Source organism: Lactuca sativa, chromosome 9 (assembly GCF_002870075.4).
Source record: "Lactuca sativa cultivar Salinas chromosome 9, Lsat_Salinas_v11, whole genome shotgun sequence".
Taxonomy (NCBI): domain Eukaryota; kingdom Viridiplantae; phylum Streptophyta; class Magnoliopsida; order Asterales; family Asteraceae; genus Lactuca; species Lactuca sativa.
Window position 1 is genome coordinate 108,805,015 of NC_056631.2, and position 13,749 is coordinate 108,818,763.

General features: G+C 31.6%; 1 protein-coding gene across 4 annotated transcripts; it reads right to left on the reverse strand.

Moving 5' to 3' along the window:
* Positions 1 to 3,300: 3,300 nt before the first annotated feature.
* LOC111917684 (serine--tRNA ligase, chloroplastic/mitochondrial) lies at positions 3,301 to 8,217 on the reverse strand. 4 transcript variants are annotated; one of them, XM_023913346.3, is made up of 10 exons: positions 7,869 to 8,217; positions 7,475 to 7,623; positions 7,218 to 7,311; positions 6,965 to 7,113; positions 6,794 to 6,886; positions 6,493 to 6,672; positions 6,254 to 6,420; positions 5,199 to 5,333; positions 5,023 to 5,116; positions 3,301 to 3,804 (listed from the first exon to the last, which is right to left on the reverse strand). In XM_023913346.3, the coding sequence occupies exons 1-10, from the start codon at positions 8,128 to 8,130 to the stop codon at positions 3,523 to 3,525; spliced, it is 1,605 nt and encodes a 534-aa protein (XP_023769114.1). In that variant the 5' UTR covers positions 8,131 to 8,217; the 3' UTR covers positions 3,301 to 3,522. The 4 variants fall into 4 exon arrangements, with proteins under 4 accessions (XP_023769114.1, XP_023769113.1, XP_023769115.1 ...); XM_023913345.3 differs by having other exon boundaries at positions 7,475 to 7,626; XM_023913347.3 differs by lacking the exon at positions 7,869 to 8,217 and having other exon boundaries at positions 7,218 to 7,318; positions 7,475 to 7,615.
* Positions 8,218 to 13,749: the final 5,532 nt, after the last annotated feature.

A 13,749-nucleotide genomic window follows, 5' to 3' on the forward strand; every position in this document is an offset into this window, starting at 1 on the left:
ACTCAAGTATCGTGATAGTTGGACCTACTATGAAGTGGCATACTCTGGGCAGAATATAGCTCTCTCTGTAAATATCTTGGTGATCTCCATCATCGACTCAGTCGTCTACTTGAGCGACAGGTACTCCTGTGCCAGTCGCTCTCGCTCCGGCAAAGGAACATACTATGCTCGGAACATGTCCAAAAACTAATCCCAAGTCACTACGGCTCGCTCTGTGTACAAAAATCCCTGGGTCACAAACCCCCACCAAGTCTTCGCACCCCAACGAAGAAGATTAAGCATAAATTTCACCTTCTGGTCCTCGAGACACGAACACATGTAGAAACATCCCTCTACATCAGATATTCATCTCAAAGCGATAATCAGGTCCCTAACCTAACCCTTTAATTATAAATATTTTTTCAAAAACATTTTGTGAAAATTCTCGGATCGCAGTTTGAGTTTAGATTCACACAAGTGTTCCTCCAAATCCCTCAAACCAGGGCTCTGATACCCACTTGTAGCTTCCCATTTTCACTACCAAAAATTTTCATCTTATTAATGTGAAACTTTGTATTAAGAAACCCGTTTGTTCCAAATTACATTTGTTGAAAATCAAAGTAATATAATAACGCGTAATGTCATTGTTTCTAATGAATGTGTACAGTCATGTCTTCTCCTTCCCACGATAAGCGATGATACCTGAAAAACAATAACAATTGGTTAAGCACGAAGCTTAGTGGGTTCCCCCAAAATACCCCACACAAAAAAAAAACGAACATGTATATCGGGTCCTCAATCATCAAACTGGATTACCCCTGGCCCACAGTCTCTCGAATGGAATGCCCTGGTTTGTTGGCCTGCCACCTCAACCTAACCGCTCTTCCCAAACCTCTGTGCCTACGGCTTACAACCGACACACACCTGGTATCTTGGCTTACAGCACATAATAGGACTGCCACAACCTCATCCGCTACCATATTTCGACATATAAATACTCAAGGATCAAGTATGCACATAATACATGCGATTATCAATCATACAGCTCACTACCGCCTACTAGATCCCTCACAACACATTACTCCACTACTAGCCAAACAAGGAACATGCAACAAAGCCTAGATCAAGAGTCCTTAGTATGTCCTACATGAGTACATACAGTCCCTATGGCATCCCTCTACTAAAATGATAACCAAAACTAGTGGGTTGGCATTGGTTGCTTTTACCAACGGGTACACTGAGGAAAACTCACTTAAAACGAAGAACCCAGAAACACTGTGACGTATTTCCCTTTCTACACGGATTGCTCCCACGGGCCCTCTAGCACCAAAACATGGAAGAATCTTAATCAACATCCCAAATCCTTCAAGTTTGACCCAAAGTCAAACCGATCAAAAAGTCAACAATCAACGGTCAACGAAAGTCAACTGTCAACTGCCCCTCAGGACGTGACCATCTATTTCTCACGTCGTGAGCCACTAAAGGACAAAATAATCGAGACACTTGATCCTCATGACATGACAGGCATGGTCTCACGTCGTGAAATAAGTCTGAATGACATTTTGATGCATAAACTTCTTAATACATTAAGCCACTAATCCATCTTCTCCAGAAGGATTCCTAACACCCCTAAAGACCATAAAAATCGATGCGTTGAGGTCTTGCATGTCCAATGAAAGACTTGAGCTCAAATTAGGTCATTTATGAAGAAAAGGAGGTCAAAACCTCAAGCATGAGCTTAAACATCATCCAAACTTCAGATCCATCACATAGAATCACCAAGGGACTCTAAGGACCTATGAAGTTACTAACTTTATAGAGTCCCAACACTCTGACTCAACTATCCATAGATAAAAATGCATAAAACCTTAGATTTAGCAACAAGGAATCATAAAGCTTGAATCTTGATTACTCACAATGGTCCAAAGATGTTGCTAGAAGATACAAATGAAGCTTTCAAGTTGGGTCTATGCTCCAAATGTGATCTGTTCTTCTTCAAGACACCAAAATACCACCAAAAGCTCAAAATCACAAGAAAAGTCTAGGGTTATGGTTTTTCAGTGTTTGAGGACGAAGGAGGTTGTTAAGGAACCCTAAAATGAAGTTTATGGGGTTTAAATACGAAGAGAACTCTAAAAGATCATGGGCTTGGGTTGCAGTGCATCTCACATCGTGAGCACATATGTCTTACATCGTGAGCTCAGTTTAAATCAGCATTTTCATTTAATCACTTGTCACGTTGTGGCCTCTCCATGGTCACGTCATGATACTTGGGTTTACCCAAAACCATTCCTTTGACTCCTTGAATCCCTAAATTGATCCGTTCTGGAAACTAGGTGTTACATGGAGTCTAAAACCAACACCAGAGCTCAGATCTGAAGCATATCCTAGAGAAAATATCTTAATGATCCATAAAGTTGCTAACTTTATGGATCACATGCATGTTATCCCACCCAAACATGAAAAGAGAAGCATAAATCTTAGATCTAGCATGCATAATAGATAAAGGCAAAGTTTTAGGACTTACAAAGGTGCAAAAGCACTGCAAGATGGAGTGGTAGAAGCTTGATGGCCAAAAGGATGCCCCCAAGGAGTCTTCTTCTTCTTCTTTAAAGAGCCAAAAACCACCAAAAGAGCCCTTAAGATCAATAATATAGGCTAATAACGATTTGGGCAGAAAGGAGGTGATGAAGACTAAGGGTGTGCAAACCCTAGCCCCCCACTTTTCTTAAATAGGGAGCAAAACATTGGATTAGGGTTAGCTTGATCTCACATCGTAAGCCCCTAACCCTCACGTCGTGAGCCTTAAAAAAGCCACGTATCTCAGACTAAATTCTCGTTGTAAAATCATACCTCTCACATCGTGACCTTCACATCTTAGGTCTTACATTCGTATTTAACTCAAAACACTGAAAGATCGATTACCTGCAAAAATGAGAATAATAATTTTAAAAAAAAATGAAAATGAATATTTTGTGAGAGTCTAATGATAGTTTAAATAGTTGTAATTTTATTAGTATTATTATTAAAGAAATGATTTCAGTTGTGAATCCTTAATTTATAAATGAGTTTAGAAAAATTATAGTGTATGATTGATGTATATACAAATAATGATTATTATGTGCTTGAAATAAGAATTACTTATTAAACTCTTTATAACTTATCCTTGTGTTAACATATGTTTTCCCAGTAACTTTATTTAAGAAGCAAGGATAGAAAAAGAGAGATTGTTATACCCGGCTCATATCAGTATATTAAAAAAAAATAACTGTTCATGTTAATAACTTGTATTGGATAGTACACCAATGTGTTTATAAATAATAAGTGAAAATATTTTGATGTACCTTGTATTAAAAGCTGAGTATTAAAAGTTAGGTGTTACATGTGAATACTAGTTTCTATAGATTTAAGAATTCAACCACCCATAAATGCAAATAATATAGCAAGTCTAGTAATGTCCTCTTCATCCACCCTAGCCAAAAAACAAGTAGAATAATGAAACCAAAAAATTGGAAAACAATACATAACCTTTGTTTTTATTGTTTATTTTGATTTATGGGTTATTAATTTAATCCCACCCATGAAAGGCCTTAATGGTTCCGGAACAATAACGGTTCCATCTTCTTGTTGGTAGTTCTCAAGCAAACACACAATCATACGCGGGACCGCACACGCAGTTGCATTTAGTGTGTGAACGAATTCCGGTGGCGCCAGATTCCGGGCTTTTCCTTTTTTTGTATTTCCGGGATTTGTTGGATTTTCCGGACGGAATCGGATTCCTAATCTTCGGCTTTGGTAGTCTGTACAATTCGATGCACTCGATATCTGTATGATTATACAGATCATAGCAATGTCATCCAAATACAAATCAATTTTCGTTGCTACAAGAAAATCTCTGATGGTTAACTTTTTTATTTAACAAAAATATATTATTAAAAAAATTCCAATTATAAATTTTTTTTAAAAGTTAATTAATTAATCATCATCTATATGAAATGTTTTAGAAAGCCCCTAGTTTAATTTGTTGTTTCTTAAATGTTTTTTTAATATATGATATTGATGTCATTTTGATTGTTTTGTTTTGACAGATGCTTTTAAATGATATATTTTTAAAATAATTATTTACTCATTTTCATAGTTGTTAAACTCGTACCAGTCACGAGTCGAGTCATTTAAGAGTCAACTCGATAGTATGACAAGAAATCTGCGTGACTCAGCGCAAAAACCGTGAGACAATGCGTGACTCGAACGAGTCATCTTCTTGTGTCGTTTTTTTTTATATTTAATAAAAGGTTAATCTCATAAAAAGACCTTATATTGTGTTTTTTCCGAATTAAACCTCAAATTTATTTTTATCCTGAAAAAGACCTTGTATTTTTTTCATTAAATTACACGAATGGTCCCTATGGTTTAGGGTAATTTGCATGTTTGGTCCCTAACTTATTTTTTTAACTCAGAAGGTCTCCACTGTTTGTTTTTGTTACGCGCTTGGTCCCTGTCTCACCTAAAAAAACTATTTTGCCATTGATTTTGTAATTCATTTCAATAAACACACCCCCAACCCCACCCCTCACCTTACCTTACCTATCCCATCATTTGTTCTCTATTTAAATAGTAGTTTTTTTACATAAGACAGGACCAAGCGCGAAACAAAAAAAAAACAGTAGGGACCAAGCACGTAACAAAAACAAATAATAGGGACTTTCCACGTTAAAAAAATAAGTTAGGGACCAAATATGCAAACTACCCTAAACCATAGGGACCATTCGTGTAATTTACTCTTTGTTCTAAAAAACCCTCAACCTTCTAAATGCTTCCAAATAAACCCTCAACTTTTTTAGTTTTTCTCGAAAAAACCCTCACATTTTACAACTTTTTTCGGAAAAAATGAAAAAATACAAGGTCTTTTTCAAGCAAAAAATTAGCCCTACAAATTATACAAAAAGATGCTATTCAAAGTATAATGTCTTGATAAGAAAAAAAATATCAAATAATACAATGTTATAATGAGAAATGATATATAAAGTCAAGTGTTGTGTGTACCTCTCCATATCGATCTAAACCTGGCATCCAGGCTTCAATATCAAATTTACGGTAAGCAGGAGCACCTAAATCCCCGGTTCCCATATCCAATGTTCTGTCATGAAAATTAATTTTATTATATTTTGTGTGAGTGTGATGAAAATTTATTAATAATTAAAATATGAAAAATCCTATACTTGAAATGAAGTCCTAATTTTGAAAAAAGATCCTCTTCGATTTCAATTAGCTCCTGGTGGTAGGTGTTACTTTCTTCAGGTCTGCATAATATGAACATCTCAACTTTGCTAAATTGGTGCACTCTGTATAGACCCCTGTTTTAAACATCACTAATTAGTTAAAAGTTAAAACACAATATGCAAGAAATACCAACATATCAACCTTTTGTGGGTTAAATGCAAGAAATAGCAATGTACTTTTGAGATTTATTTATTTTATTATTATAGCATCCTACTTTCATTTTGTCAGATATAAAGCAATGATTGGGTATATTTTTAAAGGAAAACTCAATAAAAGTCCTTGTATATTTTTTTTGTTCAATTCAGTCCCAAAAACCGACAATTGTCTTCATTTTGACCCTTTTACCAGGTCAACAGGTCATCCCACTTTCAAAACTTACACTTTTGGCCCAGATTTTGAATTTCATTACAAGATTTGGTCCAAATTTTACACTTTTGGCCCAGATTTCAATTTTTTTAGGAATTCATCCTACATTTTGGTATTTTTATAAAAACAAATTTGTAAACAAATGCATTTATTATAAAATAGGTGTAAGAATTCGTAACAAATTTTTGAAATCTGGGCCAAAAGTGTAAATTTTGGACCAAATTTGTAATGAAATTTAAAACCTGGACCAAAAGTGTAAGTTTTGAAAGTGGGATGACCTTCAGACCTGGTAAAAGGGTCAAAATGAAGACAATTGCCGGTTTTCAAGACTTAATTGAATAATATATATATATATATATATATATATATATATATATATATATATATATAAGGTAATGACTAAATTGATTATGAGGCCAAAATATAAGGACTTTTATGGAATATTCCTATATTTTTAATAGTTCAAAGTCCTAATAAGGAAAAATAATAAAAGTACAATGCTAAAATAGGGTAGATTTCTAAAATACAATGGTTTAAAATGAAAAAACAATGTCATAATAGAAAAAAATAGATAGTAGAATGTTATAATAAACAAATAAGTGAGAGAATAATAATATTAATAAAATACCTAGTAGCTGCTCCAGCTGCACCTGCTTCTGTACGAAAGCAATGGGAAAAGGCAACATACTTTAAAGGTAATGCTGAGTCAGCAAGAATGGAGTCCATGTGTATTCCTCCAACAGGGATTTCTGCAGTCCCAATAAGACATTGATCACTACCCTCAATGGAATAAACCTGCAGCAGCATATAGACTCACTCACATGGTATGAAAAGGGCATTCATGTCTTTTCAACAAAACGTATTTACCTGAGTGTTATCTCCACGAGGTTGGAAGCCACACTTTTCAACCACTAAAGATCTAGCAATTTCTGGAGTTGTGAGAGGAGTAAAACCCCTTTTCATTACTTCTGAAAGAGTCCAGTTTATAAGACCCATTTCTAATAAAACTGCTTCGTTTTTTAGGTAATAGAACTTTGATCCACTAACCTATAAAAAAAAACACTTTGTTACATAAATTAGGAAAAAGGTTGAATCTTTGTTACATAAATCTGTATCTAATCCTAAAGATTATATCATTATAATACCATGAGTTCGAAAAAAAAAATACCTCTGCAGCAGCATCAAAATCAAAAAGATCGAGCTCTTTCCCAAGTTGTACATGGTCCTTGATAGGAAAGGTGAATTCACGGGGGACACCAATCTACACAATCATGTAGATATTGAGACTCCAATAAGACAATGAGGGTAGTTTAGGTAGAAAAAGAAAAGAGAGACATACAGTTTTCCTAATTATTGAACTATCTTCCCCTCCAATTGGGACATCTGGATGTGTCATATTTGGGATACATTGTGCTTCCCTTTGAAGAGAATCTGTAAGTTTGATAAGATCTTCTTCCAGTGTAAACAGTTTTTCCTTCAAATTCTTTCCTGAAAAAATTCCATTTGGAGTATGAGAATAGAGGGAGTAAAGACTAATGAACATAGATTTTGAATATGAGAATGTGACATAGAAATGTATGTATAGAGTATACCTTCTTCTATGAGTCTTTGACGCTCTAATGGTTCCACTTTTCCTTTCATCTTGTTTGCAACTGCATTTCTTTCATATCGGAGCTCTTCAACTTCCTGCTATCTGCGAGCAACAATTAGCTACAAGACAATAAACCAATCTTTCTGAGAAGATATGAAGAAGAATCATAAATTGATAATCTGTGATCTTCTGAAAGACAACAATATTCGCTATTTACTTCAATGCTAACTTTCATCCTTGAATTGATAGACCCCTAACCTTTTGAAGTTGCAGTAACTTCTCGTAAAGCTCAATGACTAATTCCAGGTTAGCTGTGGAATTCCTGTTCTTGAGGTTTGCTGCTACTGCCGATTTGTTCTCGAGAATAGACTTGAAATCAATTGCTGCTTTCCACTGAGGTTTCACAACTGCTGTATTTCATTACCAAAAACGAGTCAGAAAATAACTTAGAGATTGAAAAAAAAATGATTGGATTCCGCATTCCCAATTCTATGCCCAATCAATTTTAAGAACAGATTATGAATTGTGTGGTGAAATGGATGGCAGAAAGGACAATAGTAATTTTGAGCTCAAGTTTTCTCGACAAAGAACAAGGGAAAGACAAAATGCATAGCAGAAAGGAAAATGATAAATAAGATTCAGGAAGTATTACAGTAATCCGCTGAAGCAATGGTAGTGGAATCAGCAACCGGTTGTGCAGAAGCCGCCGCTGAGGATAGTGCTCTGATGAGGAACGGAAACCGGTGTGTCGAGTTGCGTGAGAGAGATGCGGATAGGGTTTTGAAGAGAGTTAAACGTCTTGAAATGGCGGCGGAGGATCGCAGTGACGATGATGTTGAACACGTCATGTATGGAATTGACGCGAGTTTTAGGGTTTGAATGGTAGTTCCACCAAAACAGCACTGCAGCCCCATCTCTGTTTCTCGTGTGTATCTGTGTGAAGAAGATGAAACACAGAGACGCAAGACACAGTTCTTTTGCCTTTCTATTTCTATCCTCTTTGTGGGGGATTTAACGATTAAGGTATCGAGTAATCTAACCTTTTCTTTTTGGTTTTTTTTTAAAAAAAATAAATAATAGGTTTAAAATTGATTTTTGAAAAATTATCGTTCGGTCCGCAATGCTTATTCCGGATCCGAATTCCGAAATGAGTAGACAGGTAAATGGTCCGACCCGGTTAGGCCTGACAACCCAACGTGAACTCAACACATAATCAGTGGGTTTGGTAAGAGATTTTCACACGTTTATGTAATTAGGTTGACACGACACAACACAAAAATTAAACAGGTTGAGTTAAGGTCAAGGCTCTCAACTCGAATATGACATGTTTAATTATATATCATTTTTTATAAATTTCATATTTTTATTAATATAATTGTTGAATATTGTGGAAAACTCATTAATTAGGGTTACGTATATTGCTATCAAAAATATATATATATATATATATATATATATATATATATATATATATATATATATATATATATATGGATACTGATGTGCCTCAGATTTTGGCTCTGATTATCCTTCGAGTAATCAAGGTGTGAGACCGCCCAACTTGAGTAGCAACACACACAAGCAAGTCATTCATCGAGGATTTCTCGGGAGAAAACTCTGATGACAAAGTTAGAAAACAATATAGGAAGTTCTTAATCATAATAGAAAAATGGTTTCGTGGTTGTGTACCTTTGATGATACGCAGGGGTTACCTTTATACTAGCCTTCCTTGCGAAATGGTGATTTGGTACGTGTTGCACAGACGATGGTCTTATCACCATTAATGCCCTTTGTCACACCCCGGCCCGCAGCGAAAGCATCGAGGTTGCAACGTTGAAAATTGGATTACAATTTACAAACATACATTGAACTGTACAAAACTTGAATAGCATTACATGTCTTCATAGATTTGAATACAAGGATTACGTTAATTTAAACATTGAAAATGCAATTTTATAAAACAAATTCAGCAAAGTGTAATTTAACAAAAGCAAAAAGCCTAAAGAGGTTAGCCAACAACAAAAGACAAAGAAAGATAAGTTATTCCATAACTCACGAGGCTTGAAATCCAGCTTCTAATTGCCTAATAATACACACGTTTGAAAATACGTCAACGAAATTGTCGGTGAGTTTTACATGTTTTGACTTTGTTTCTTTTGTTAAAAGAGAAATTTTATATAAAAATAAACAGTTATCAGATTGTATAAAATGTTACTTTTATAATTCAAAGTGTGAAATAACATTGAGAAGTGTTATCTTGTCTTGTACTTGTGATCCCATACAAGTATGTATATTGATTCACTTATGAACTATAAGTTAAAGTCAACATGATTTCATGTTATATGCTCTTAAGAGTTTATTTTATTTAAATAAAACACTACATTTAATTCTGATCTAACAGTAAATCCTTATGCTACATATAGTTTTATTCTAACTTGTATTAGTATTTTTGAAGTGAATTTCGGGCTATGTGGAGTTATAAATAAGCTATATGACTTGAACATGCCTCCGTGAATCACAATTAATAGGTTGGTGTTTGGTGTCCCAACGACGCTTCATCAATGTCGTGATAAAAAGAGCAAGATAAAAACAAGAAGTTAGCATTTGTTTTGTCTCATAATATGAAAGTTATAGCTAGCAACCACAAACGGGGGTGTCAACCCGTATAGATCTATACACAACATTCTTCGCTCAAAACGAATTAACGGTTATTACATAGATTTTTACTAAGTTTGTGTTCTTAGTTTGATGAATGCGAGAACTCCCATAAAAATCCAAGTTTAGTTGCAATTCTACAATTGTTTATGTTCATAAACTTTTCGTTGTAAGGCTTAATGAACCTTAAGTGTAAAGCTATAAAAGTTTTCCTATCCAAATCGGTTAGCATAACGATTGAGTTTCGACTAAAACTAAATTTCAACTTAAGTGAAACCAACCAAAACATTAACAATCTAAACATGTACAACTATAGCAATAAAATGCATGCGAAAAATAAAGCAATTTAAATGTGTACATACACAAATCAAACATTTTAACGAACACATATAACATTTCTTTTTCGTTCTTTTCATATATATATATATATATATATATATATATATATATATATATATATATATATATATATATATATATATATATATATATAAAGCTAGGTTCAAGTATTATAACTAATTATTGTGTGGATGTAGAAATCATTATGAGTTAATCATTTCAAAACCTAAATAAGGTAAATTTGTAATGTTATCTATTAAGTAATTTTAGTAATTAAATAGAAATTTTAATTAATCCCTTTAATTTAGGCAAGATAGTTTAAGAATTAATTAAATAAGGTAAATTCTTAATGTTATATATTAATTAATTTTATTAATCAAATCTATTTGTTTAATAATTGTATATTTAAGGATGTTATTTAGACTATTATTCTGTAAGAATATGTATACATCTATATTTGCATTACAATGTTTGAATATATAAGGATCATGTTATATTTCAACTGAAGGTCCAAGAATGTTGTTTTTTTTACAAGAAATTACTTCAATCAAAATATATACTCTATCAAAATATATTCTGGCATTTTCAAAGAATATCGTTCTAGCAGAATTGCATTATAAAAGAATAAAATCGAGTAAAATTAAAAATTATGTTAGAATTAAAATTTAATTAATTAAAAAAAATAGAATTCAAAATTAAAAAGAATCAATATCCCTTAAAATCCGAAATATTCATTAATTAAACATGTGTTTCCTAATTTAAACATTTGTCTCATACTTTAAAGATAGGTAAAGCGTTACTTAAAATAACTAAAACCATTGCTCTACATTCATCTTTACATCCACACAATAATTAGTTAGAATACAATAACCTAAGTATATATATATATATATATATATATATATATATATATATATATATATATATATATATATATATATATATATATATATATACTTCTATACAATTATTTTTGTATATCTCCTTTGATACATATATCATTTTATGTATAATACGCATTTACATATAAACTACAACCATTTTATGTAACCAAGTGACATAAATGATATAAGTATATATATATATATATATATATATATATATATATATATATATATATATATATATATATACTATCTTATAAAACAAATCTCACTATTTCTAAAAATAGATTGAATAAAATAATAATATTTTTTTAAGACGTCCAAATCATTAAGCTAATTGTACAACTAATTACTAATAAAATAATATTAAAATTTAAACAAACGCCTATAAATCTTCTCTTCCAAGGTTTTGACCAGATTTTTTCATCCAAATAAATAATGAACGCCCTATAATTTGGTCGTTTAATGAATTTTCTTTATTTTTAATATGACATGTTTACTAAAACAAACTAATGATTGAATTGAAAATAATCATTCTCCATCGAAAAAAAATTAATTGTCGAAACAAACTATTTGTCGTCCGCCGCTTTGCGCGGGTAAACGGCTAGTATATATATATATATATATATATATATATATATATATATATATATATATATATATATATATATATATATATATATATATATATATATATATATATATATATATAGGGAGAGGTTATATTGAGAACGTAAAAAGGTTGAGAACGCGAGAACGGTTGTGGACCAATCATTTTCAAAGGGGCATTATAAAAATTTTGCAATTACATTAATGAGATAGTCAACTTAATTAAATGTTAGTTTTCTGTAATATTGCAATCATTTATTTCAATTTTTTTTTCAGATTTGATTTTTATTAATATAAAATACTTCAACTCAATGAATTCCATTTCAAAGTATAAAGAATTCACATTCTTTTTTTACCAATTGAAATTCAAATTATGTTATAACAAAAATATGATTTTTTTAATATATCAACAAAACTTATTTTTATTCTACAATTTTATTGCTTTCATTGATGAATTTGTAATGAGTTCTTTAACAAACATTAATAGTCTATATAACATAAATAATATAATAGATTTTTATTCATTGACAATTTAATGGGTTGATTCATATGTTTTTATTCATAAATGAATTCTTTTGAAAATTTTATTAGATCTATGTTAATCATTATTGTATATAAATAGACAAACAATAAGAACTATAATGAATAAAACAAAATAGTCATATTCATAAATAAATAATACATTTTATACATAGTTAGAGAAATCATAGACAACAAGTACATTTATAAATGAATAAGCACTTAGAGCGAGAAAAAATCTCAAAAAAATAAATAGAAACTCGAGATCCAGATTTCCGTCCAAACCAATGAAAACTTATCATGTTGTTGCCTTCTTTTTGTCTGGTACAATGAATAAGCCAAAACAACAACAAATTAATATCCAAACCAAAATATTTTCTGCTTAAATTCAAATTAGAAACCACAAACCTATTTTTTTTATTTACTTGAGTAAATTACACGAATGGTCCCTATGGTTTAGGGTAATTTGCACGCTTGGTCCCTAACTTATTTTTTTAACTCGGAAGGTCCCTACTGTTTTTTTGTTACGTGTTTGGTCCCTATTTTACCTAAAAATAATATTTTTCCCTTGATTTTTTTTAAATAAGCACACCCCTAACTCCACCCCATCACCTTACTTTACCTATCCCACCATTTTTCTCTATTTAAATAATAGTCTTTTTAGGTAAGACAGGGACCAAACGTGTAACAAAAACAAACAATAGGGACCAAGCGCGTAACAAAAACAAACAGTAGAGACCTTCCGAGTTAAAAAAATAAGTTAGGGACCAAGCGCGCAAATTACCCCAAACCATAGGAATCATTCGTGTAATTTACTCTATTTACTTTCATTTTAATATTAAATGAATAGATCATTTGATGAATATTATTCTAAATTCTTATTTGTGATGTAATCATGTATGGATATATCTGTATTCATAAAATGTATTGGAAATTTTTTAAAAATTCATATTATGTAATATAATCATTTACGATTACAACCATATCATTTAGCAAATGTTTTTGGGAATGTTATTCACTATGAAAAGTTTACTTCTTATGACTTGCTCATTTTGTAATGTTACGCACTATTAAAAGTTTCCTTCAAAAATTCAAAAATTCATATTTTGTAATGTAATCATTTTGTGATGTTATTCACTATGAAAAGTTTCCTTCTTATGACTTGATCTTAAATGAATAACGGTAAAAGTACGGTTAAAAGTTTAATTATTATTCAATAATGGTAACTGAATAAATGAAAAAACACAATTAAAATTACTTAGTATTCACTAACAAATGTAGTATGTTTTCGGCATATTCACAGTTAAAGGAGGTGTTAGAACTGATCAAGTTGTGTAAAAACAACTTCCAAGTTAATTAAAAAATTTAATTACTTATGGAACATCAAATGATTATCATACAAAAATGTTAATTACTTGAAAAGTTGTAAAGATTGAAAGGTATCAAAGATGTGAAATCAAATTGAAATGTGTTATGATAGCAAATGCCAAGTTTTTCAAAAATCAAATTAAAATAAAAATAAAATGA